This window comes from Malaclemys terrapin, chromosome 1, assembly GCF_027887155.1.
Source record: "Malaclemys terrapin pileata isolate rMalTer1 chromosome 1, rMalTer1.hap1, whole genome shotgun sequence".
Taxonomy (NCBI): Eukaryota; Metazoa; Chordata; order Testudines; family Emydidae; genus Malaclemys; species Malaclemys terrapin.
The window spans coordinates 301,214,084-301,241,731 of NC_071505.1; the positions used below are offsets into that span (position 1 = coordinate 301,214,084).

The 27,648-nt window shown below is 43.7% G+C and overlaps 2 protein-coding genes across 4 annotated transcripts in view; one reads left to right on the forward strand and one right to left on the reverse strand.

The window, feature by feature from the left end:
* The window catches only part of SMAD9 (SMAD family member 9), a 63,066-nt gene extending 59,960 nt beyond the window's left edge, over nucleotides 1-3,106 (forward strand). For both annotated transcript variants that reach the window (XM_054015276.1, XM_054015278.1), the window contains one exon: nucleotides 2,287-3,106. In XM_054015276.1, the coding sequence (XP_053871251.1) occupies nucleotides 2,287-2,430 (144 nt within the window). In that variant the 3' untranslated portion in view covers nucleotides 2,431-3,106. The remainder of the gene's footprint in view (nucleotides 1-2,286) is intronic.
* Nucleotides 3,107-3,241: 135 nt separating this feature from the next.
* On the reverse strand, nucleotides 3,242-27,648 carry RFXAP (regulatory factor X associated protein). 2 transcript variants are annotated; one of them, XR_008443496.1, is made up of 4 exons: nucleotides 27,026-27,561; nucleotides 24,947-25,054; nucleotides 22,785-22,969; nucleotides 3,242-4,156 (listed from the first exon to the last, which is right to left on the reverse strand). XR_008443496.1 is itself a non-coding variant. In XM_054015279.1 (3 exons), the coding sequence occupies exons 1-3, from the start codon at nucleotides 27,473-27,475 to the stop codon at nucleotides 22,859-22,861; spliced, it is 669 nt and encodes a 222-aa protein (XP_053871254.1). In that variant the 5' UTR covers nucleotides 27,476-27,648; the 3' UTR covers nucleotides 21,386-22,858. The 2 variants fall into 2 exon arrangements, 1 of the variants encoding a protein (XP_053871254.1); XM_054015279.1 differs by lacking the exon at nucleotides 3,242-4,156 and having other exon boundaries at nucleotides 21,386-22,969; nucleotides 27,026-27,648.

Here is a 27,648-nt window from a genome sequence, read left to right on the forward strand (position 1 = left end):
ACTGTGGTGCTCCACAGCTTGAAGGGACTGCATCGCTTGTTCATGTGGGGCATGGCCAAGCCCCAGGCTCCCTTCATGTAGGCTCCTGTTGACAGAACCTGCTGGGAGTGGCCTGTGCTGCTCCTACTTGGAGCCGCCAGTATGGACTTCTGCTGAGTTCATTGCCTCCAAACCCCTGAGCCATTTGCTCTGTGCTGGCAAGCTGGCTCTTGGACCCTCCACTTAGTCACTGCCATCCCCATCGCAATCATATGGCACAAGACAACAAGGCTAGGATGTTGCCCGTAGTTTTGATTTCACTCCCTTTCTAATCACTTCGGAGAGCTTCTCCGTCTGCTTAAGCTTCCAGCTTCATTTTAGTACTGGGAGCCAAGAATGCCAGCTGCAGCCCAGGGCAGCCCGTTCATAAGCAGCATTGGAGTTGGAGTAACTTTCTTTGATAGGGACACAAGCAGAAGTCACAGTTCCTTGCCATTTTAGTCACGGTGGGTTTGAGTGTGCAGCATGAATAGTAACAAACCCATGAAAGAGCCTGAGAATGTGTTCAAGCTGCCACGAGAGGGAGCTGTCCAGCCACCTAAACATTTGGCTTACTGCAATGTAAGTCACTGTTCCATGCACCAAACTGCTCAGGTGTACACAAACTTTGACCCCCCCCCCCCCCAGATTGGCAGTACTGCCAATAAAGTGAGGGGCTTAGGCACTTCTGACATTTGTTCTACTGTCTATGCACTTTCTGATGAAAAAAGAGTATAGAACACACCAGTATTACAGATCCAGGAGATCTGGTAGATAAACTGGGGCCAATGTGAAGAAAAAGAGTTTTTATGAAAACTTTTCCAGAACTTTAATGTAAACTGACTTCACTGCAGCCCAGAATGACACTAATTGATTAAAAGGAGCCTGTTTGAGAGGCCCCAAAGCTTACTCTTCTCACTGTAAAAATTCCACCATATTAAAGTAAATGTCTCTTTGGTGATGACAAACCTATTAGCCCTCCTGATCAACAGCAACATAGATAAACCTCAGCATCTTTGCTCAGTGACCCACTAAAAGTGCCTGCTCCTGCCAAACCCACTCATGCTCACTAATATCTTAGTTTGTGCTTAGTCCTATTGACATTGGAGTTCTGTTCCTGGCTCTGACATTGCCCAGAAGTGTGACTTTGAGCTAGTCTTGTAATCTCTCAAGCCACTTAACTCAGTGAAATCAGCACAATAAGGTACTAGTAGCCCCACTAGGTGTGGTAGAATTGGGCCTTCTGTGTTTGGGCTGAAATTAGGCATAGTAGCTCCACTAGATTTCATACTGAACATTGTGGTTTATTTTATGCAGCACAATAAGAACTCAGTTCTGCACTCATTGAAACAGACTTGCTGGTTGTCCTGGTTGCTCCAGGACTCCAGTGCATTATTAACTCCATCACACTCTCTTGGGGGTCTCTCAAACCCCAGCCAGAGTCCTGGGCAGCTGGCAGAGTGGCCTCCTGCTACAGGATCCACTGTGGAGAACTGTTGAGAAGCCTGAGGCTTCTTGTATATCCTGTCTCCTTGTGGTGGGGTCTGTGAGAGCCAGGCACAGAGAGGAACAGAGAGAAAGTGTGTGTATGCCCCATATACCTTATCTTAAGGTGAGGGTGTAGTTGATAGAGGAGACAGAGGGAAATAGGAAATGAGGGACATGGGAAGATTGAAGACCCAAAGTGAGAATGGTGGAGCAGGAGATGAAGGGATGATGAGATAAGGAAAGGGAACATACAGAAATAAGTGAAGCCCAAAATGTTCCCCCCTCAGAGGAGACTCAAAGAGAGGAGGAACCCCTCTACTCCCCATTAGAAGAAAGGCATGGGGAGAGAAACCCGTTGCCTCAAAAACCCAGAATGAGAAAGCTATGGAGCCTCCCCGTAAGGGACAATTGCAGGTCAGAATCGCCAGAAGAGGAAGGGGGTTGATGGAGGATGGAAAAGCCTATAAATAAACTAAGTGTAAATTAGAAGAGGCTCATGGGGCCTTGTAGGAATCTCAGTATTCAAACATCTGTCTGAACCACAGACTTTTAAATAATCGTGTCACCAATAATCTTAAATTCACTGAAATGCACACACAGCTCTGGCCCTTAAGGCTCCCCATTTGTTGGAGAAGTTGTCCCTAGGAAAATGTATTAAATGCTGGCAACTTAGTTGACGTCGCTGGCCACTTTCCCACTGGCTGCAATGAAGCCGGGCCTTTAGTGGTGGAATTACAATGAAAAAGAAACTCACCTTTTGATCCTTTGATATTTTTGTAGGGCTGGGGAGCGGAGTATCATCGCCAGGACGTTACAAGCACTCCTTGCTGGATTGAGATTCATCTGCATGGACCATTGCAATGGCTGGATAAGGTGCTCACACAGATGGGCTCACCTCATAACCCCATCTCCTCAGTCTCTTAAGAATCATCTCTAGTATTACCTATAGGATGGATGCTATTGCAGGCAGTGGCTTATAGAATCTCCAATTAAAAGAAGTTTCTATATGTAGATGTAAATATATATACATAGTCTACTATCCCTATTTTTTTTCATGGTATGTTTTGTCATTTCTAGTTAACATGATGCTAGTATGACAAAGTTAGAATTCAGGGTTAACATGTCTGTTCTCATATGAAATAAACCAGATCCCTGCAAAGAGCTAAACATTTCCTGTGAGCATCTTCACTTCCCACCCAAGTCTTCGAGAGGTGAGAACACTCAGCACGCCATATGGATTAAGAACCCTTGGCTGCAGAGAACCAACGCCAAGCTGGGCACCACTTAAATCCATTTAAGCAGGACCAAAGTGGCCTGCAGGATTTGTGCAGAGGGTGAATTGCAGCTGGTGAGTTAAAGGAATAAACAGCAGTTCCTGTCTGCCTCCCTATTTGTGACATTCCGCAGGGTACAATCTGGACTGTTGAACAGCTGTGTCCCCTCATTTCTCAACCTGGCGTTGCCTTTTACACTGCTTTGCTGTGAGAACAACCACTCCTGACCTGTTCAAACACAGCCTCTAACATGCAAAATCCCTCCCAGCTGAAAGATATGTGTTCTAGCCAGTCACTCCTGAATTATATTACAGTGACACCAGCAAATTCTCAGTCCCAAACTTGTCCCCAGAAATGTGCGGCTTGTACTGTCCAGAACCTTCCTGGACAATACAAGTTCATAGAAAGTCCGTCATTTCATTAATAGAAATGATATGCACAAGCGCTGTTATCTCAAACGGAGATTCCCAAACACTTCAGTCCAAACACACTGGTTTAGATAAAACAAGTTTATTAACTACAGAAAGATAGATTTTAAGTGATTACGAGTAATGAGGTATAAAAGTCAGAACTGGTTACAAAGAAATAAAAGGTAAAATGCAAACTAACACCTAACTTATCAAGCTGAGTGAATTCAAAGCAAAGGTTTTTCTCACCACATGCTTTTACTGGCTGAACTCCTTCAGTCAGGCCTCCTCCCCCCGTTCAGTGTTTCTTCAGGTGTCATTAACGCCATGAGCAGATGGAAAGGGAGGGAGGAGAGAGGTGATTTGTGTCCTCTGTTCCTCATTTTTATATCTTTTCCTCCTCTCAGAGAATCATCTCCAGCTGGGGTTCAGGTGGCAGCAAATCTGTCTCCCAAGATGAAAATTTATTGCTCACACCCTTCTTCCTGCCAAAGAATGGCTGCTTACCCAGGTGATTGTCCAATTGATTTTGTTGACACCTGGCAGAGGCGTCCATTTTCCTTTTGTCTCTGAGGAACTGGTTTGGGCTGCTTCCCCAGAATTGGAATATGCCATATAAGATTCCACTGTTTGATGTTACTAACTTTACATACAATGTTGCCAGACATATTCTATCAGGACGATAATGATCAGCGAGATATGAGTTTTCAAACAATACCTCACAAGGCATATTTTGTACAAGATTTATCATAGTTTTGTAAAAGTGGTGAACATACGAGTACAGTCTGTCACACTATTGCAAAGCATTATGGGCTAGATCCTATGAGGAGCTTAGTTTTCCACATCTACCGTTGATTTCAGTGGGAGCTGCTGGCTCACAGGAGGTGTTCAGCCCTTCATTGTCAGAGCATCCTGGGCTAACCCAAGTAGTCAGATACTGTTGACACAGTAGTGTATGGTACTGTTGCACTGAAAAACAAGAACAATTTCATTTAAACAAAACCAAAATCTATGCATATATATATATATATTTAAAAATGAGTTAACTTCCACTGCTTTTTGCAAGATAAAAAATAAATAAATACTTATCTGGCATGTAAACTTCATCCTCTCCTCTGAGCAGTATTGATGTATTTTGTTTTTAAATTAGAACTATCTGTAGTTAGACTATTGTGCTGCTATCCATGGTACGTCTAAAAGGGACTTGGACTGTGAGTCACAAAAGGGAAGTGAAGTGTAAATTGTGGAATTACATAACTAACTTATCATTTCCTTTGGGAGAGCCTCTGTACTGGGTACATGGCAGAGTTGGGAGCAGCAAACATACAAGGGTGGGAGTGCGATTGAGTCGGATACATTTACTGTATTGATGGTGTCTTGCTTCAGGGATTGATTCTGGGCCGCTGATTATTCAGGGGTTCAGCAGATGATGCTCTCAGCCAGTCTCAGGGGGTAAAGGACACAGTACCCACCCCTACAGTTGCTGGAACAAGCTGTTTACCATCTTAGCCATAGGCTTTGGCATTTGCACAGTGGTTTTGGCTATGCTGCAGGGAATGGCCAGGGCTGCAGGGGGAACAGGAAGTCCAGAGCAAAGCAGTGGGCAAAAATATTTTATAAGCTTCCAGTCCACATTCCCTCTGCAAGTGGGACATGCTGTTGCCTACACTCTGGTGCATGGAACCAGCCTGGCAAAACTCCACTCACCCAGGGCACATCACCTTTTCTGAAGGGCACCAATCCTTTTTCATGATCACCACCACCATGTGAAAGAGGTGGGTGAATATTTGATTATGCCTAGGCAGGACAGCTTAGCTAGCTGCCAGGAACCAGGTTGCCATAAGGGACAGAAACTCCAGTAACTTCATAGATCCTGCTTTTTACTATAACAGAAGTGTTACCCTGAAACTTTTATTGAACAGAATGATTTTTCTTTTCTCCTTGCATAATATCTAGAACTAAGCATTGCACTGTCTAATTGTAAGAAGAGGATTTCTGAAACCTTTAAGTATATTCTGCATAAAAGCCAAACGACATCTGTTAAAAATACTTCTCACAACTTCTAGAAGCTGTGTAATACCTATTATAAGGTGATAATTATGAATGTAGCATAAGAATTTTTAATAAACCAACAGGGTTACTTTCTTTGAATACAGCTTCAAGCATTTCCAACAGTGTTAGTGCACAGAATAATAAATGATCATTAAATTCTGTGCAAGATAGCACATTTTCATGGGAAATGTGTATTGGTGAAGAGCCCCATTCTGTCACCACTTGATAGCAGCAGCATCATTATCTGATAGGAGAAGCTTTATAATCTCCCACAGCAGTGAAATCAAGTAATATTGGTACAGAGAAATCTAGACATGCCATTTACTGCTTAGCAGAGTTGAGAAAATTAGTTTGAAAAGACATTTTCATCAGCTCTCTAATCTTCTCTACACAGCATCCTCTGCATCAGCAATGTCACCCTACTGGGGTCTTTGAACTGTGGTTTTCAAAATACTCATTGCTCAGTTTCTCCAATTTTTCTGGGCTTTACTGACTGCGGCTCCCCCTCCCTTTTTAGAACTGAGAATGGAGAAAGCCCACGTGTTCCATTTCAGCAGCTAGTTACTTCCCCCATTCTGTATCCCAGGTTTGTCCTTTCCTTCTGCAGTGCCCTTTTCAGTGAAAGACAATTGACTCCCTCCAGCCCAGAAGGCAGAAGTTACAACCTCCTCCTCAATCCCCTGTTAATGCCTGTATAGAATGGACCGCTGGGCTTGATTATAGACATTCTCAGCACCTTCCTCTTCTACTCAGAGAGTGAACATGTCCCTTCCAAGGTGCACCTGGTCTTTGTCAGCTTTAGAATCCAGTTGTCTCCTGCTGATAGTGCAGCAGAGCACCTGACCAGCTGCACCGGTCTCTTTTCTCAAATATTTTTGGTTCGTAGGGGGTTTCACCTCTGGAAAGCAATGGCATTTGCACAGTAATAACCCATGTGATTTGTGTGTGATTAAAACACCAGTCACCTCAGGTTGGCTTTTTCCCTCCTGCATTCCACCCTCTGGGAGTAATCCTTATAAAAACAGCCCCATTGACTTTAGTAGGACTACACCCCTGAGTAAAGGCTGTAGTACCAAGTTCCTAGTGTGTAAACCCCACTTGCCTTGTTAAGGTATTTCATCAGATTTTAAAGCACTCACAGCAGACCTGGCAAAACCCTAAATTACACTCAGGCCAAATTTTACAAAAGCAGCCACTGATTTGCAGTGCCCAACTTCAGCTGCCTTACACCAGATCCTCCAGGATACTTAGGTGCTTATCGCCATTAATTTCAATGGGAGCTAAGGGCCTAAACACCTTTGAGAATCTGGGCCCTTGGGCCTGAATTTCAAAGGGCCTCAATGTGTGCAGCCCTCATCGACTTTAGCTGAGTGGTCAGCCTATTCTGAATGATAGGCCCATGTTGTCTGAAACTGGGCATAAATTTCCCATAACTTATTGCAAGGTAATTCTGTATTTCACTGCAATGTTTCCCCATTGTAAACGGTGATATTTTCTGCTCAAAGGTCCTCATGAATCTGTCAGCTAGTATGCAGTTAAAAACCTTTAAACGAACTCATAAATACTCCAGTTTTTGATAGGCTGCCAGAGAGATTTAAAAGGCACTTAGAGGAAAACTAATTCGCAAAGACAGGTTTTTTTTATGTTTTTTTTTTTTTTTTTTAAAGCTTCTGGGAATCAACAATTCAAACCATGTTTAAGGTTCCTAGCGAGAAGTGCAATGTATCAAGAGAGAGTTATGAGATTTGAGCTGCTGGTGGCACAAAGAACATTCATCATGGTGCTCAGACCACTTATTTTCCTATTAAGAAATCTGTGCAAGAAAATTGTTGTGGGTTGATGATAGTTTAATTGCTGCCAGTACTTCAGAAATACCAGTATTAATATATCACCTTTTTTCAGAGCCTGTTCAAGCAAACCTTGCATCCCCCATGAAGCCATCAGTTGGCCCCTTCTTTTTCCCACCCTTAATCCCCATTTACCCCACATCAGATGAGCAGGTATGTAGTGTGGCCAGACCCGGTCTGTGTGTGTGTTTGTGGAGAGAGTTAGGAGGTTTCCTGTTAAACAGGAGCATAGAAGGCCTTGCAGTGCAATAGTTATGGCTGCAATAAAGGGGCAGACATCCTCATTCCCCTTAGGGCCCAAGGTCCTGTTGTCCCTGCTCCACAGGGGATATGAGTGTGACACAGCTGCCAGCTAGGGATCTAGAGTCCAATCCAACACCCACAGAAGTCAGTATGTCTTGCCAATGAGTCCAATGGGTGTTCAGTCAGGACTATAGTCCTTTAAGTCAAACTGTAGTGAAGTGTCCCACACATTAGCTCTGCAGGTTCATCCCTGGTGGTGACCAAGATGGTGGTTGCGACATTGTCACAGGAGAGCTCTGCTAAGGAGAGGCAACTTGTACTCCATACCTTATGGCACTGAAGCATGAACATCAGTGGGCCCCCCTCAACTTAAGGGTGGAGGGAGAGGCATCTGTGTCTAGCTTTGTCTGATCTGACCCTGGTCTTTCATGGCTGACAGCATTTATTATCTGCTTGCAAAGCTATGAGATTCAGGAAGCATCACTCACCACTTGCTGCTTAGAGAGATGTAGAGTTCCTTAGATTTATAGTGACTACTATGGGAGAAACTGCATCTGTTTCTTTTGGTTGAATAGAATCATTAATAAAGAAGCGTGGCTTAATTTATTTGTTCTTGGAATGGATCTCAAGGGGAAAGCCAGTGTTCTTGGCTCATTAGGGACTTTTTCTCTTTTGTATTAAACTTTAACAATACTTAAATTCTCTCTGATAAAGCTGGGGGAGATCTATAGACCATTTGAAATGTAATGTGTGATATCATCCCTAGCAGTGCAGGGCATTTTGTGCTGGAAGTCAAAACCATCGACAAGCATTTAATCCTTCTTCCTATTAATCTCTCTCTCTCATTACTGATTCCAAGAAAACTAGAAGCAGATGCGGTAAATAAAGATTGGGGTGCAATGGAGTAAACTCAGAATAGAACACTCATTAAAGTGTCATTTTCAAAGCTGAGGCATGTTACCCATAATACAGATTGTACCGTTACCTGGGGAAGCTGGTTTTATCCTGGGCGTCTTCTGCTTTTGAGTTGGGACAGGCAGCTAGTCAGAACAGTCTGCAGGTGCAATTGGGAGCTTTAGTGAAAGAGCTGAGAAGGGCCCATGTAGGGCTGCAGCTTTCTAAAGCTCTTAGGACTAAATTCTGCTTCACTGCGGGACCAGGGAGAGTGGAGATGTAGCTCATGAGCAGAATGCCCCATTGCACCAAGGAAAGGTGTGATGGTAGGGAGCATGCTGGACAGCGTTCTTCTATGTGCTGCAGAAATGTGCAGCTATGCATGCCTCCCTATCCTTCCATCTGAGTCTGTGCATGGGGCAAAAGGGCCTAACCATAGGCCCAGTCTAGCTGGGCACAGCACAACAAGGGCTATGGCCGGCTAGCTGCCCCCACACTATTAGGGAGTTGTGTTCTGCCTGGCTCCTGGATAGAGGAGAGAATCCCTGTACCCTCTTTCACCCAGTAAGCTGCTGGAATGACTCGACAGGAAAAAAAAACCAAGTCACAGTCAGCAAGGCCTGTTTCTTAAGGCATAACCTTTATAACAAGAAATCAAAATAAGTTCATGTGAACAAAATACCTCCCCAGCTTGGGGGCTGCAGCATAATGCCATGGCTCCTTGTGCAGAGCGCTACCTTCTTAATGGCATTCTCCTCCCAGAACAACCATTCTCAGAGCCCCTTCCTTTGAGCACCTCTGCAAGAAGATAGGCTGAGGGGTAGTTAACCCTTTGTTTAGCAGGGGTCCGCTAATACTCCTGTCAAACACCCACTTTGCCCCAGAGCACCTGCACAAGACAACTTATAGCTTTTATTTTAAAATTAACTGCCTGTGCAAATTAGATCAAATACTTCCTCCTTAAATTGATTCCCTGGGTTAGAACATAAGACTGGCCATACTGGATCAGACCAATGGTCCATCTAACCCAGTATCCTGTCTTCCAACAGTGGTCGATGCCAGGTGCTTCGAGGGAATGAACAGAACAGGGCAATTATTGCGCAATTCCCTGTCATCCAGTCCCAGCTTCTGGCAGTCAGAGGCTTAGGGACAGCCAGAGCATGGGGTTACCATCTTGGTTAATAACCATTTTGGGGTTGGTTTGTTTAATTCTGTTTTAAATTACGCACTGTGTCCCTTGAAGTCAGTTGCACTTCCCTCATTGCCAGCGTGAATACTTCCAACTAATTGTGAACTTTTTTCTGATGTGCAGTCTTAGGTTTTTTTTTTGTTACATATGTATACTGCTATTTTGTATTCTGAGTTAGTCCTAAAATGGTCATGTACAATAATAGCACAGGAAAACTAGACCAATGAGTTGATTTCAAATACATAATTCATCATAAATTGAAATCCATGGAAGTTTGGTTAATCCTAACCCCTTGCACTTTCAAATACATTATCATGTCATCTGAATCAAAATGTTTCTGATATTACAATGTGCTAAAATATTACAGTCTCATTAATTCACACTCATGCCTGCGAGACACTACAGATTAGTGAGCACGGGAACAAATTTAACAAAGAGCAGGGATAAATCATCACTACATTTTCTTCATTTATTTTGGCAATTTTAGTTCTGTTTTAATTATAATTCTTTCTAAAATACAAATAAATTTATCACAGCATATTTTGTAAAGATAACTCAGTTAGTAATTCAAAATCTCATTACAGCACTGCCTCTATTTAAATTTTGCTGATAAATGGGGAGATTAACCCCTTTCTGTGTGGATTATAAAGTGTGTATAGTAATGAAGGCTCTAATCCTCCAAAGATGTATGCATGTGAGGGGCAAAACTATGGATTTGAGGGGTTCTCTGCTGTTTATTGGTATGTGTTAGTTATCACACTCTAGTTGAGGGTAAAACCAGTACCAAATGGAATATATAAATATACAAAGGCTTGGAAGGACTAGATTTTTATTGGTGAATGTCAGTAAACATCAATTTCACAGCACACACACAAACCAGTGGGGAAAATATCCATCTATAATAATAAAAATTTACAGATAGGTGAAGTAAGAAAAATGCAGTTTGTGAACCTATGAGAGTATATTTACTTTGTATATTTTCATATGTGATGTTGAAAATGTGTGTTCTAGTGGTTAGAAAGCTTTACTTTTTTGGATCTCAACGTCTGCTGTCATTAAATAATTATTGTCTGTCACACACACACACACCCCCGTAATTTCCTGCAACTGTGAAAATTTAAATTGATAGAAATTAAAAAATGCTTAAAACCCATAATTTTGTGCAATTGTGAAAGTTTAAATAAATAAAAATTGAAAAAAATGCTTAAAATTAAACATTATCTGTCAAAATTATTTCTAAAACAACGAATTCTGCCAAGCCTAAATAAACAAGAGTAAAATACACAAGTTCTTTCTCTGGTTGATTTCTGCCCTTTCTTCCTCCCACTATCACAGCCTGAGCAAAACTTCTTCATCGTCCAGAAAAAAGGGATTTAGGGTACGTCTGCACTTCAACAATAAACCTAAAGCAGCAAGTCTCAGAGCTTGTGCTCATGGGGCTAAAAATAGCAGTATTGACATTCCTGCTTGTGCTTGAGCCTGGGACCCACCCTCCTAGCTGGCTTTCAGAGTCTGGGCTCTAAGCCAAATGGAACATCTACTCTGCTATGTTTAGCCCCGTAGCACAAGCCCTGTGTGCCCAAGTAAGATGACCCAGGCTCGAGACGCACTGCTGCAGGGGTTTCTTTGCAGTGTAGACGTACCCTCTGTGTCATTCTCAGGCAGATGTCCTTGGCATTCCAAAAACTTGCTAATGCAAATTAGTGCATGGATAGTGCCACTTGTACTCTAGCCTTCATGAGCCTGGGAGTTCAAAACCACGTTAAGTCCTCCAACTGGCAAACTAGGCCTTGCTATCACATTGAGAAAAACATTATGCTTGCTACATAGTTAAGTAGCTTTTCCAAATCCTTTGTCCTGTCAAGGGTGACTGGGGCTGCCTGAAAACAATGTACTTAATCTGATGTTTGAATAACACACTTTTTTATCAATCTTTCATTTCTTTGGATAGAATTATCCTAGTGTAATAGTGATCATACATGTCTTGTGCTTATTGTTAATAAAGTTACTTCCAAACAGAGCAGTTTTTTGGTGTGCATTTTTCTGTGTGGCTGAGATTTACAAATTAAACCTTGATAAGGGTCTAGGGCCCAATCCTGCTCCCATTCACTACAGGTGCAGGAGCACTCCCCTTAGAAAACTCTCAATCAGATGACAAGTATCAGAGGGGTAGCTGTGTTAGTCTGGATCTGATTGAAGCAACAGAGTCCTGGGGCACCTTTAAGACTCTCTGTTGCTTCAATCAGATGAGTAAACCTTATACACATAGTCCACTGGAATCAGTGGTTCTTCTTCAAGTGCTTGCTCACGTCAATTCCATTCTAGGTGTGTGCGTGCCCATGTGCACAGCCATCGGAGACTTTTGCCGTAACAGTATCTGTAGGGTCGGCTGCAGCGCCCCCTTGAGGGCCGTGCTCATGCATCAGTATATCAGGCACCGCCGGCTGTACACCCTCTTAGTTCTTTCTTACCATCCGTGATGGTTAGTTGGAATGCCTTGTCTTGCATTGCAAGAACGTTAGCGATTCTTTCAGCCCATTGTTCTGTCTCCTTTGTAGTTAGCTTTTAGGTACTTAATGGTCAAACTAAGTGTCAGATAGTTTTAGTAGTTAAGAGTCCCAGCTGGGAGTTTGCTGCGAAGTAGGGCATGCCCCATGCTCCAGGCTTTAAGCCATGTTCATCATGTTACCCAGCGATGCCCATCGTGACCCCCATAACAGCTGTTTCAAGTGTCTGGGGAAATCACACAGAAAAGACAGGATGCAAGAACTTTTGCAGGATCTGCAAGATCTTTTGCCCTAGAACCCAGACAGAGCGGGATATCCGCTTGAGGGCCCTCCTCACAGAGGCTATGCTTCGTCCTGCCTCAGAGCCCTCCGGTCAAACTCCATGCCTAGTACTTCGGCATCAGTGTGCAGCGCACTGCTGGCTACGGAACCCACCCAGCACCATTCCCCTTTGCCGGTACCCAAGAAATGGCTGAAGCCCAAGGGCCCGTGGGCACTGCAGGACAAGGGGACTTTGGTCAAAGGACCTGTGTTAGGCCACGTGCCTGCCCCGGAGCTACACTGAGGTACCGCTGTGGTCAGACCCCCTAGCCCAGCCAGGGATCCACCTCTGTCTCCCACAATTTCAGGTGTCTAACTGTCAGGCCCTGCTAGGCAGATACAATTTCAACTTGTGGGACTCCATCAGCAAGTTCAAGAAGGGCCTTCCACAGGACTAAGTCGAGGAGTTTGCCACCTTAGTGGATGAGGTAAACCAGTGGCGAGAGGCGCCCTCCAGATGGCCTGGGACACTACGCACTCGACAACCAGGGTGATTGCCTCTGCAGTGGTCATGAGGCACAACTCCTGGTCACAGTCCTCCGGGTTGTCACAGGAGATGCAAACTACCCTCCACAATATCCCGTTTGAGGGAGCAGGGCTCTTCTCAGAGCTGACCGATGCATGGTTCCACAACCTTAAAGACTCCCATGCCACCCTCGAGTCCTTGGGCCTGTACACCCTTCAACCAGCTAGAAAGTCATTCCGGCCGCCGCCGCCATCAAAGTCGTGGGGCGTTCCCTGGTCCAGCTCCTACATGAAAGGAGAAAGACAAGGAGTTTAAGCAACAGCACCTTCCGTCTTCCCGCTCCTTTGCCGAGGTTGGCCCCTCTCGAGATCAGGGCAGCCAGAAGCAGGCGTTTTGAGGATGCGCCCGAGAACGGCGCCCCAGCCACTGCCCAGGATCCACCCCCCTGCTTTTTCCTCGACCGTCTACCCCCCTTCCGTTCGGCCTGGTTGTGGCTGACCTCGGACCATTGGGTGCTCGACACAATTTGGTCCCGACTCAATTGTTCACTACACGTCAATGTCAGGGAGCTCAAAGTGGTCCACTTGACCTGCCATGCCTTCCTACCTCAGCTGAAAAACAGGGTGGTCCAGGTCCTGACAGAGAATACAGCGGCCATGTTCTATATCAACAGGCAAGGCAGAGCCAGGTCATCTGCCCTTTGCCAGGAAGCTCTCGGGCTATGGACGTCTGTGTGCAATATGACCTTACATCTCGTAGCCACACACCTCCCCGGGGCCAGGAACGCTTTGGCGCATTGTTTCAGTAGGACTTTCTCGTCTTGCCATCAATGGTCTCTCCGTCTGGAGGGGGTCAGCATCATCTTCCACAGGTTGGGTACTCTCCGGGTGGACCTGTTTGCGTCCAGACACAAGAGGAAATGCCACGACGTCTCCTTTCAGGGGTCTGACAGAGGCTCTCTATCCGATGCTTTTCTGCTCTCACGGTTGAAGGCTTTAATGTATGCCTTTCCCCCAGTTCCACTGATCCACAGAGTCCTCATGAAGATCAAGCAGGACAGAGTGAAGGTGATCCTCATAACGCCAGCTTGGCCACATCAAGACTGGTTCGGCACTCTGCTGGACTGCTCGGTGGTGGCTCCATTTCAGCTACCACTCCGGCCGGATTTTCTGTCACAAAACCATGGCGCCCCCCTGCACCCGAACCTGGCAGCATTGTATCTGATGGCTTGGCTGTGGCATAGCTAAATGAGGAGGAGCAGGAGTGCTCGGCCAGAGTCCAGCAAGTCTTGCTGGGCAGCAGAAAGCCCTCCACTAGAGCGACCTACACGGCCAAGTGGAGACAGTTTACGTACTGGTCCTCAAATAAAGGCATTCGGCCCGGTCAGGCTTCGCTGCAGTTAATCCTGGACTACCTTCTGCACCTCAAGCTCCAAGGCCTGTCTTTGTCATCTATTAAGGGCCATTTGGGTACTATTTTGACTTTCCATCCGCCACTAGAGGGCAGATCGGTTTTTGCCTACAGCATGCCTGCCAGGTTCCTCAATGGCCTTGAGCACCTCTATCCGCACGTCCGGGACCCAGTCCCTCCGTGGGACCTAAATCTCGTGTTATCCCGGCTCATGGCACACACACCCGTCGAGCCTCTGGCTTCCTATTCTCTCCTCCTTTCTTGGAAGGTTGGGTTCTTGGTTGCAATAACTTCAGCCCGCAGGGTCTCTGAGATTAGGGCACTTACCTCAGAACCACCCTATACAGTCTTTTACAAGGACAAGGTCCAACTGCGTCCACACCCAGTCTTCCTACCGAGTTTCATAGGGGCCAGGAGATTTATCTGCCTATCTTTTTTCCAAAGCCCCATAAGTCAGAGGAGCATCGACTGCATTCCCTAGATGTCAGAAGAGCACTAGCCTTCTACATTGAACGAACCAAGCCATTCTGCAATCTACGCAGCTGTTCGTTGCAGTGGCCAACAGAATGAAAGGTCGTCCGGTGTCTGCTCAAAGAATTTCTTCTTGGATCACTGCCTGCATTCATTACTGCTACGATCAGGCAAATACCTGGCCTGCTAATGTGGACAAACTAAACTGATAGAGAAATAGGAAGCCTCTGTAGAATGTTTAATATAAATTGAATAGATCACTACAAGGGCTCAGCCCCTTTCAAGGACTATGGAGGCACCGTAGTGCCTGGCCTGAGAAGACTGAAAACTGGAATAGTAACCTGATCATCTTCTCTCACAGATGAATGTGACAGATTCAGTACCATAAACAATACTTTGTATCCAGGTCACTCCATTCACTCAATGCTTATACAGCCTGAATAGATGTTTGTGAGCCTTGATAGGCCATCTGGCAGAACATTTGATCTAGGAAATATCATCAAATAATGGCTTCTGTGTGGATGATGATCAGCCAGTGTCACAGCATGCAAACATCGTAGAAAAGAGGTGGGATTGGACATAGATCAATGTGACCTGTTGTGAATCTGATTTCATTTTAACAGCATGAGTATGTTGTTGGTGGAGCAGTAGTGCCAGTTTTTCCCAATCTGGTCCCTGACTTGGAGGAGTAGCGAAGACTCCTATGCAGCGAAGGCTCCAGGCACCAGCGCTCCAAGCGCGTGCCTGGGACGGCAAGCCGCGGGGGGCGCCCTGCCGGTCCCTGCGAGGGCAGCAGTCAGGCAGTCTTCGGGGGCTTGCCTGCGGGAGGTCCGCCGGTCCTGTGGATTCGGCGGCGGGTACGCCGAATCCGTGGGACTGGGGACCTCCTGCAGGCCTGCCACCGAAGGCAGCCTGCCTGCCGTGCTTGGGGCGGCAAAAAAAGCTAGCGCCGTCCCTGCTCCTATGTACATGGGGTAAGTGGTGTATACATTTGAATGCTGGGCATGTCTCAGTCCCCCCATTCTATATATCATCTAATGGTTAGCGAACTCAGCCAGAATGTAGAAGACCAGAGTTCTAATCCCCACTCTGCCTGTTTTGGGGCACACACTTGAACCCAAATCTTTCCTCTCAGACAAGAGCCCTCGCTACTGAGCTAAATCATATTCTGGGGTGGGCTCTCTCAATTTCTCTAGTAGAAGCTGTATATATTTAAAAAAAAAAAAAAAAAACTTAAATATTGAGAAGGACTCTGTCGCCCCATGGTTGGCACAAACACTGGAGACCCGGGTTCCAATGCCTACTCCAAAGACTATTTGTTTTATTCAAAATGGAAGAGCTTCAACAGAAGATAGTGAGAGAAATCCATAATGGAATATTCCATAGCCCAGTGGTTAGGGCATATAGGTGGGAGACTAGGATTGAAGTTTCTGTTCCAAATCAGGCAAAATAGGGATTTGAATCTCTGTCTCCAGCATCCCAACTTACTGGAAATAAAAGCTCACTAACTTGTTTGACCAAACCTTCCAGCAAGGCATCCAGTCTGATTTGAAGATTTCAAGAGATGGAAAATACACCATGTCCTTTCATAGCTTGTTCCAATGATTAATCACCCTCACTGTTGAAAATTTGTGCCTTTAGGTAAGCTAGATCTATCAAATATACTTATTTGAAATGTCAACCTCTGAAAAGGAACTATGAAACACACAAGAAAGACAGTCTGCCCTAAATAGAAGTCGTATGTGAGAAAATGAAGCTAACATACTAAAATAGCACAGTTCAGTCAGATTGCAACATCGTAGATAATAGATATTTGAGTTGTGATGTGCTTGCAAAATGGACTTGTATGCCTAAGTTATTATTCAAGGAAGTAGCCTATTCAACCACTGCATGCAAAATTCTAATTTTCAGATGCAAGTATATCTCCCACAGTTTAAGGAAGGCATATGAAAAATATAGCTTCCTTGTTTGATTCCTTTGACAGTCTGAGTGAAATCAAATCACAAGCTGTTATGTCTATGTACTGGGAAAGATAACAGTATAACAAGTTATCAATATAAGGATGACAAGCCTTACAAAGAAGCTGCTAGTCCCAACATGACTGGATTCTGCTTTCCTTTTTTATATTTTATTTTCATCCCATACATTTTATTATGTTCTGAGTTAAATCAACCTAGTTCTTGAAGCATAGTTCTTCTAACTGAAGTCATTTTATGTCACATCTTTAAATTGTAAGACTCCTAACATGCTTTGCAAGCTCAGTAAATCACAAACAACAAACTACTTCCTGAGTTACCACTTCACCTTAATAAATTAATGTCAGATTGTTTTTAACAGATAGGAATATCACACTCTTTTAATGATTTCAGCTTCACAATAGCCAAATGCTGAAAGTTACTGTAGCTGTGTACATGGAGGATTTGCTGAATCAGACATTTGATTTAAACATTCACAAACATAATTTAGATAGAATGAGTATTTTGAGTGACATTTTAGAAAGACAACATTAACAAAACAAATTCTGATAATTATGTATTATTGTAACAATTAACAATCATGTTAACTATTACTAAAAGATTACAAAAAAAATTTCTAATTTACTTCTGCATTTGACAGCACTTTGTATAGTCCATTTCCAGATCTACTCTGTGTAGACCAGTTTCTTCTGGTTGCTCCATCTCAAAAAATAATTAGAATTGGAAAAGGTAGAGAGAAGGGCAACAAAAATGATTAGGAGTATGGAACAGCTTCCCTATGAGAAGAGATTTAAAAGATTCAGACTTTTCAGCTTGAAAAACTGACTATGGGGGAGGAGGCCTAGAAAATCATGTATAGTGTGGAGAAAAAGCACTCTTTACCCCTTCAGATCCAGGGCAGGACCACAACATTTTGGCACCTGAGACGGGGAGCACAAATGACGCCCCCATGCCCTCTCGCTTGGGCCAAAACTTTGAAAGGTCTCAATTCTGCCTTCTTCCTGTTCTACTCCTCTCATGGTACTGCTCTGCTATCTACCCCAATAAAGGAGAACTAACAACTTAAAATGCCTTGTTTAAAAATTTTAAGTAACAACTTTCAAATGCCTGAACAGCAAATGTAACTTTTCTTGTCTGCATAGTAAACACTGGCATTTTTATCTGTTTGAATAAAAGTAGTGCTTTCTGTGCCTTCTTGGTTGCAAAGATTTGAACTGCTTCCTGCTGAAGGTCCACAGTCTGGGCCAGCTCATGCTCTATTGATATGGTTGCAAGGCCAACCAGCCTCTCCTGTGGTCATTGTGGAGCATAGATATGCTTTTATTAACTTCAGCTTGGAGAAGCTGCGTTCTCCACTGGCAACTGTTACAGGAAGTGTTAGAAGTATGCACAGAGTAACAAAAGCATTTGGAAAGAGGGTGGTCATTTATTTGTGCACATATATTCCAGAACAGCCTTTGGAGTTGATCCTGCTGAAATGTATCTTGAAAGGGCTTTCAGTTCATCACCTAAATCACTCGCATCATTATCGTGCATGTCATCATGTGTCAACACTGTCTCTAGTGCTCTGCATTGCTGGTGTAGGTCTTCAAGTATAGTGAGGAGTTTTGGAATATCATACAACATCCCAAATATACTGCTGTTTTCCTTGAGCTTCATGAAACATTCTTCTGCATGAAACATTCAACTGACTGTATTGCAAAATCTAGCACCCGGTTAAATAATTCAACTTTGAATTGTTGTTTGGGGTCTCTTATGGGATTATCCTGTGCCTTGTAATCAAAATGTCTTCTTCTTCAGTGACTCTTGTATTCCTGAATGGGTGGGAAAAATAGCTTCAGTGTGAAGTTCCTCTGCCAACTTCTGTGCACTCTTCAGAACGTTTTGAAATCTCTCATCTGACCGGTAAGACTGTAGGTATGACTTTGCTTTATCCAGTTATTCCATTGCTCCAGATATATCAAGGTCAACACCTTGGAGTCTCTTTGCTTACAACATTTATTTCAAAAACAGTATGTCATGCCACAACACTAAGCCACACAGAAATTTGAAGTTATGTATGTTTCTGGTGATTCCATTTCCCTCTGCCACTGTTCTCCCACAAACAGTTCCTGTCATAGCATTATCCTCCATAATGGCATCTTCTATCTTCCCAATTTGGTGTTTGATAGGCTTTATCGTCTCCACTCAACTTTCCCATTGTGTGGCACTCAGTGGTTTCAGTGTCAGAGAGGATGTTCCCAAATGTTGCTTCAAAATTTGCCATCGATGAGTTGATGCAGAGAAAAATACATAGATGCTTTGAATTACATTAAAAAATTCAGCAGCCTCACTAGAAGCTGATGCTGCATCACTGACCACCAAGTTCAATGAATGAGAACTACATGGGACAAAAAAAGCTCGAGGGTTTAACTCTCAGATCCATGTCTGCGCTCCTCTGTTCTTTCCTCTCCTGGTGGCACCATTATCATAGCTGACATGAGAGGTCAGGGCTATCGCAATTCCTGTATCTTCCAGCTTCTTGAAGAGCACATTTGTCATACCAGCTCCTGTAGTATCATCAATGTCAATACATTCTAGAAAATGCTCTGACAGTCACCATTGCAGGGACATTTTCACTAGGTTCTGTTGTTGTTACAAAACACACCATTAAAGTCATTTGTTCCATATGGCTGATGTCAGGTGTGCAGTCCAGAACAACAGACTTGCTGACTTCAGATCTGCCACAATCTTCTGTTTTTTTTGTTGCCAGTAGCTGTATGATCTCATTTTGAATTGTTTTTCCAAGGTAGTGATGTGTATACATTTCTTGGGTGGTGACTCTTCTTAGATGCTCCTGAAGTACAGCATCAAACTCAGCCATCAGCTCCACAATTTTAAGGAAGTTTCCATTGTTTGGCACATACAACTGATCTGAAGTGCTAGGTTTTGGGTAGCAAGCATTCTCACAATGGCAATGAGCCTTTTCAGAACATTTTGCCAGTAGAGACTCTGATGCAATCTTCTCTTGATGCTGATCATCTATGGTGGCCTTTAACCTTAGTCTCATCTCAAGCTCTTTCCACCTATGGAATGCTCTCTGGTGATTTGCTGCCTTCTCATGGCATGCCAGATTTCTAGCCAGATTTTTCCAGTCCTTTATTCCTGTAGAACCCAATGTGACTGGAACATTAGACTGGAAGAGTTTGCAACAAACACAGTATGCAGCATTTTGGGGTTTTGAGTACATAAGCCATGGCCTCTCCACTTTGTCCCATTGGGGATTTCACGCCAGTAATGTGTTGGATGGAAACTTCTATTTTCATGGTCTTTGGGGAACATGAAGTTTTTCACTTGCTGTGGCCCATGCAGTACAGGCTATTGCTCAAGTGGGTCCAGAGTCCTGGATCATCTAGACGTAAGAAACTAAACTCAGCAGCAGCTGCTTCTTGCACCTCCACCACACTCTTCTCTGATCTACACTTTTCTTCAGGAATGTGCATGGTTACATCCATTTGAGATGGAGATATGGATGCTGCAGTAGCTGTCAGTCACCTGCACTCCGACTACCTGGAAGATCAGGCATCTCCTCACCACTCACATCCTCACTGCGGCCAGAAGGCTCACCGTGAACATTCGTGTCTATGTATCTCCCTCTCACCTTTTCTCAGGCCTGCCATGTCTCTTGTGCCCTCCTTCCTCCAGCACAGCACTCCACCATCTCTGTGCATCTAGAGCAGCGAGAATACATATGCACCAGCAGCAGACACAATATTCTACACTCTGGATCCTAGTGGTGTCCCCCCACAGTCTGGCACCTGAGGCAGCCGCCTCAGTTCGCCTCATGGTAAGGCCAGCCCTGTTCATATAACACAAGAGCCAGGGGTCAATGAAATTAACAGGAAGCAGGTTTAAAACAAAAAACAAAAAAAGTACTTCACACAATGCAGTCAATTTGCGCAACTCATTGCCAGGGGATGTTGTGAAGACCAAAACTATAATGGTTCAAAAAGATTCAGATAAGTTCATCAATGACAATTAGCCAAGATGACCAGGGATGTAACCCCATGTTCTGGGCGTCCTAACCCTCTAACTGCCAGAAGCTGGGAGTGGACAACAGGAGATGGAGCACTTGATAACTGTCCTGTTCATCCCCTCTTAAGCATCTGGCATTGGCCACTGTCAGAAGACAGGATACTGGACTGGATGGACCATTGGTCTGACGCAGTATAGATGTTCTTATGAATGGGCCCAGCAAATTGTTAACAAGCCAGAAAACTTTAAAAATAAGAAAAAGATTGTATAAAATCACAATAATTGGCATGGGAGCTCTGGGGCAAGTGTAATACTTAAGACTACTGTTTAAAAAAAAAAAAAGTTAACTGAATTGCAAGTTGTCTCCCCCAAAATGTTTTCACAAAAAACCCTAAAAAAGTTAGCTAAATTAGACCAAAAAAAAAAAAAAAAAAAACCCACTACTTTCTTCTATATATAAATATCAGAATAAAAATCTATAAAACTGGTATTTATTTTTAATTTTCATATAACCATTTACACCCTGAAAACACAGTATCTGATTTTTTTTTTTTAAATGTGAAGTTTCTCGCTCTGAAAGAACACAAGCAGTTTGGAAATGCAGCAAAGTTTAAGGCTACCTAACCAGAGCTAGCTATTTGAATACAGAGACAGAACATAAAAATGAATGTACAATAAGTTCAAAGAAGAAAAAAAATGAACATGAGTTTTTACAAAAAAGTTGCTCAAAGAACACTTATTGGTCCAAAATTTTTTATACAAAATTTCTTAAAACATATTTGAAATGAGAACCACCTGCACAATTCCAGACACACAATTGCTGTTTAATAGATCGCTATCTGAACGATTTCTGTAAATAAATACATCTTACACAACACCCATACAAGAGTAGCAAAAATATTATTGAATTGATACTTATTAGTGGACCTTAAAAGTTTGTACCAAAGTCACAGCTTAATAAGTACCTATGCTATTACTTAAAAACCCTCTACTAGAAAATTAGTTTTAATACTAAGAAAAACTCAGGATTCATTGTTTTGTGATATGTTTTGATTCTTAAACAGGTAAACCAATTGTTAAAATGAACAATTTTAATTAACTAGAAACCCGAGTGGATTAGATTCTATTTCCTTTGTATTAAGCTCTTTTTAAAAGGTTTGTTTTTGGAGGAGGAAGATTACTGATAAGGAACAAGTGATATGGAATTAATTTTACTCTTTGCACACAGCTGCTGTTATAACTAAATTCAACAACTTTAAATATTTCATTTTATTCACTTACAGAGAGGAATGAAAGTCACTCATGGTTTTCAAATCCAAGACAAATAAATAATAATTAATATAATTCTTAAATTGGTTCATTCCATGAGAGGTCACTTTATTCTACTATCACTCAGCAAGCTATGGTCCACCACTATTGACCACCAGTTCTTTAAATATTACTTTTTGTAAAGTTCATGAGCATGGGATAGTGGAAGGCCATGTAAACAATGAAAAAAAAACTTAGGTTATTTTCTTTTTTGCCTCTAGTTCTTCCTTTAAATGGCAATTTCTCCTTTCTATACATTCTGGGGCTATTTTCCACATCAATTCCTTCAAACTACCTATTACGCTGGTTACAGCCCTGTAGCACTTCTTTTAGAGAGAATGGTTAAACACTTCAATCCAGCTAGACTTGTGAATTATGGACACACCAACAGGATCAACCAATGCTTTACACAATTAGCCATTAGTGCAGCTACTGCATGGCATTATTTTGTCTTTAACTGTTAGTGCAACAGAAGCTAATGACTCCAAGCCTCCTATATCCCTGAGCAATATGCTACTATGTCATCTTACTGGGCTGGCTCAAAGTCAGTACATTTTTTTTATTTCACAACTTCCACAGAAAGTAATTGCCTCTATTTCTTCAATGATTGTCATCAAAGAGTGACTACACTGAAGCTATGAAATCTTTCACATAGCAAAGTGTTTAGTTTATAATGGAAGACTTTGGTAGGAGTAGGATTACTGATACAATGACATTTACATAAAAAATTATGAATAAGTTACATTTCTGAAACAGAATGGGGAATCAGATTCCTCCTGATTTGCTCACAAATTTGTGGACATCCATGCAGCTCAGAACCCCAAAAGTGCAACCAAAAAACAATACAGGTATAATACAGCAGCAACAAGTTTAGTCTTCCATCTTAATATTTAACTCGCCTTTTTTCACTTATGTAAGAGACATATCCCTCCACCACTTCAGCATAAGATTCTGCTGCAGATCTTTGTCCCCATCACACAGGTGCTCCTGGAAACTGTTGCTGCCTTTGTTCCAAAGCTTGTTGACTTAGCAGCTGCTGTTGTTTCTGCAGAAACTGTACGACCTCCGGACTTCTTAACAATGACTTAAAGAAAAGAGGATTTTTTAAATGGACACCAAAATATTTAGAATAGAAAAATATCCCATATTTGTGAACTATGCATTATATCAGTTTGTTCCTTATATTTTATAAATGGGAGTTCAATAAAATTAACATATTACAAAACACACCAAAGTGGGAACCATTTTCATCATTACAATACCTCCAGAAAAGAAATGGAGTCAACATTAATGTCACCTCCAGTTAACTGAATCAAGACTGAAAGATGTGCATGATATGCCACTTCATAATACTATATACTTTTGTTTATTAAACAAAAATAAGTTACTGTCATATAGACAATGTAAACATCTGCTTTAAAAATGTTTAACTGCAGTTTAATTTTGAACTATACTTCTTGTATTCCATGTAGCAAACTACCTAAAATCCCTGTTCTTTTGTAGAAATACAGAGCCTGTCATTGAAGTAAGATTTCTATAAATATAAAATATTTATAGTTTATCACACTAACTGGTCACCAGATAGAAACAAATAACCCTTATGAAAGCATGAAAGGAGGCACTGTCTTGTGAAGAGGATGGGAGTCAGGAGTTTTGGGTTCTATTCCTGGCACTATCACTAACTTGTTGTGGGCCTTGGCCAAATCACAACTTTTGTGCCTCAATTCCCCCCCCGTTCCTCCCGCCAGCCCTTCCACCCCCACCCCCACCGCCACCCCTCCATCTGCAGCATGGGAATAATTATCTAACTCCCAAAATGAGTACTTATAAAATCCTTTGAGATCCTTGATTAAAAGGTGCCATAAAAGTGCTAGACATTATCTACTATATTAGGAAATGTTTTCATCCTTGTGTTACTTGAAGTTTTCCAGAAAGCCAGTTCTTTTTCCAAGATGTATACAATAACATTCCATTTAAAAATACCCTTATGGTTTATGAGATCATGTTCTCCTCCTTCCCATATACTTTGCCCCAGGTGGGATATATTAAAAACAAAGGGATCTTTCCTAAAGGAATATTGCTGAATGAGAGAAAGGATCAAATCACTGAAGAAGACAGCAACACAGTTCAAGGAGAACCTGTGCCTCACATTTCCTGTTTGGTGGGCAGAACCAGGAATGAAAGAGCTTCAATCTTGTGCAAAGGCCTTTAAAAGAAATACTTACTTTTCCAAGAGCATCTGGTTGCTATATTTCTAGGGAAATCATAAAAGTGTTTTCAGTTTCCATTACTAAAAGGACCTTATCAAGTGCAGCTAAGAGCTGTGAAGGTACTGTCAATCAGGCAAGGGAGCCAAAGAGGTGCAATCCAATAGCAATGGGCGGCTTTGTGACTCCAAATGTTAGTGTATGCCAGTGGTTCTCAACCTATTTACCATTATGGGCCACATCCAATACTACCTGTATGGCCCTGAGGGGGACCACAGCTCAGTGCTGATTGGGCCACAGGTTGAGAACCACTGGTGTATACAATATCATAGTAAGTGAGGTAGCAAGTCTAAGACTTCTACTGACTTCAGCAATCGGCCGAACCTGCGGACGCGGCAGGTAAACAAACTGGCCTGCCCCGCCAGGGTGCTTACCCTGGCGGGCCACGTGCCAAAGGTTGCCGATCCCTGGATTAACAGATTAAAACATCCTAGATACATTATGAATGCTATCTGCCCAAAGAACTACACACTTTTCTAATAGTACAGAAATGTCCACGTTCAGCTAATGTAGCTGTGATTCACATACTCATGATTATTCATATTTGTGTTCTGTGCAGATGTCAAAATGTGCATCTTCCATGTCTACTGTGATATTTCAGTTTTAAAAACTTGTTTATATAACTATGTAATGCACAACAGCAATCTACTGACTTCCAAGTTTCCAGAGAGGCACCAATAACTTTCAATACATATTCTAACCGTATCTTTAAGAAAAGGAGTGAGCAATTTACAAAAATTGGTTCTCAAAAAGCAATCCTACTATCTTCAGCCTTGTGAAGCCATGGTACTTACCAGCCTTTTCTGATTCAATACTTGTTCTAAAAGAGTAGGTCTTGCTGGGCGATCTCCAATAGACCCTGTTCTTTGTTTTGTAACAGAAACTGAACCTTCAACGCAATCCTGGACATAAGAGACAAATACAAGAGGAAAGATGGATGTTAATATGTTTTGTCATTACAATGCATTTTCATTTCTACAGGGGAGATCTCAGAATAAAAGGGCCTGCGTCCCCTTCCTAACCTGTGGAAGGAAATAAGGTGTGCCAGAGAGGAAAAGGATCCACCCAATGTTCTGTTTTTCCCCTTTCCCTCCATAAAGCTTCCAGTCTCCACTTTCTCCATTTGCCACAGTGAGTGTGACTCCAGAAACTGGTGAATTAGACTTTAAATTAGACTCCTAACCAAGTTACCACAGCTAGTTAATAAAACTTTAATCTATTTGATTAAAAATTAAGTAATTTGAAACAGCCCAATTATTCCCTCCACACTTTTTAACCATATTTCCCTGAAAGTAATGTGTGTCTAGAGCAGGGGTTCTCAAATTGAGCATCGGGACCCCTTAGGAGGTTGTGAGGTTATTACATGGGGGGTCGCGAGCTGTCAGCCTCCACCCCTGACCCCGCTTTGCCTCCAGCATTTATAATGGTTTTAAATATATAAAGAAGTGTTTTTAGTTTATTTTGGGGTCACACTCAGAGGCTTGCGATGTAAAAGGGGTCACCAGTACAAAAGTTTGAGAACCACTGGTCTAGAGAGTCTCAGGTTGGAGGCTAGGTCAAGGTTATAGTCACAGCTGAGGCAGTTCTAGCCACACTGCAGCACAGATAAGGTGCTGCAGATTCCTCACTGGTTTCTCTCTGGCCTGAGGCATCCCAACCTGTAGTTTGTTAACTGTTCTTCCAACTGAAAGGGGTCAGACAAATATCTATCCTAGCATCTACTACTTCAACACTGTTGAAGAAATGTCAAAAGGCTCAGCCTTTATTAGATGCATATATGGGTATTCTACCTTGAGTCTCACTAATCTTCAAAGGCTAGTGTAGACACTACATAGTTGTGGAAAAAGAAAATCCTGCCAAAACCACCCCCTCAGTACAAACGCCTCCATCACCTTTTTTTTTTTTTAACTCAGTAGAAGAAATGCGGTTTCCCCCTTCCCAAAACTATTCCAAAATACAATGCATGCACAAAATGCAAGATCTGCTTGAAAACTCTTTATAAAAATTATGGCAACTATCAGAGACTACATTGTATAGAGTTTGGGATTGAGAGCCCAAACTGCTGAAAACAAGCTGAGTGCTAATACCAGTTCTGCCACTGATTTACTGTGTGATCCCTGTGCCTCTGTTTTTCAATCTGTAGATAACATTTAGGAAGATATTGTGTGGCTCAATATAGCTCTGAATGTTTAAAGTATTACACTTATGCCTAAGCATACTTAGAGGGTTTCATAAGTGTAACAAACAGGGAGGAAGGAGCAGGAAAGCAGATGGCCAAAGTTATTCTCTGCAAGGCTTTCCCTGGCACAGTGGCCTCGGTCTACAAGACGGGTGTGGATTTCTCTCTGGGACAGGAGAATTACCATTACTATTATTGGAACTACCTGGGCCACCACAAACATGCTTAGATAATTGGAACTCAACAGGACAGGAAATCATACCAAGCTGACAGGCTCCTTAGAAAGAACTCACTTTGTGCGGTGAGTAGGAGCAGACAAAAAGCTAGGCAGGCGATGTAAATAACTAATGCCATTCTGCACTGAATCTGTACCTTAGTGGAGGAGAGAACTAGGAGAGTTATGTGGCTCTCCAGTGAGGGAGGTGCCGCTCCCACACACCTGTAACAGCAGCACATAGTAGCAGGCTAAGTCCCCCCCCTCCAATGGGGGAGCCCACCGAAAAGCTGATTACCTGCAACTCACCCTTAGCTCAAGTGATTCGGGGTGTTGCTAACTGGGCGCTGCACAGCGGGCTACCCTTGCACACAGCGGTGGGGGGGCTTATATGTAGCCTCAACTACCCCCCCCCCCCAAATCTCTGCCCTAATACCTCGGCACTGTGATACAGCCGTGAGCCGGGCACTAACCCCTCACCTCGGCCCGCGCGCTGCCCCCGGGGGTGGCAGCCCCGCCCTGCGCTGGGGGCGCCCCGGCCCCGCCCAGGGCCTGGTCGCTCTTCTTGCGCTTGTACTTGTCCTTGTACATCTTGTTGCGGTGGCGCTTGCACATCCAGGGCTTGCGCTGCTTGGCCACCTGCGTGGTGGTCTCGCTGCAGCCCTGGTACGTGCAGCTCTTGCAGCCCCCGCCCCCCGCGGGGCCCTCCCCGCCGGAGGCCGCCGCCGCCTCCTCGTCCTCCAGCTCCTCCGGGCTGGCCGTGCTCTCGCCGCCCGCCGGCTCGCCCTCCTCGGCCGCGTCCCCTTCGCCCTCGCTGGGGCACACCTCGCACAGGAACACGAGGCCTCCGGAGGTCTCCGGGGCCTGCGCGGGGCCCCGGGGCCGCCCGATGCCCCCCGCCGCCTCCTCGTCGCCGCTGCACGGCTGCATCACCAGCAGCGTCAGCTGGGGGGGCGAGGAGGAAGCGGCGGCGGGGCCGGGCCGCAGGGCCCTGCTGCTGCCGCCCGGACCCTCCGTTCCGCTCTCCCACCCGCCGAGCGCCGGGCGGCTCTGGACCGGTAGCCACAGAACAGTGACTGCGCAGGCGCAGCGGCCCTGACAGG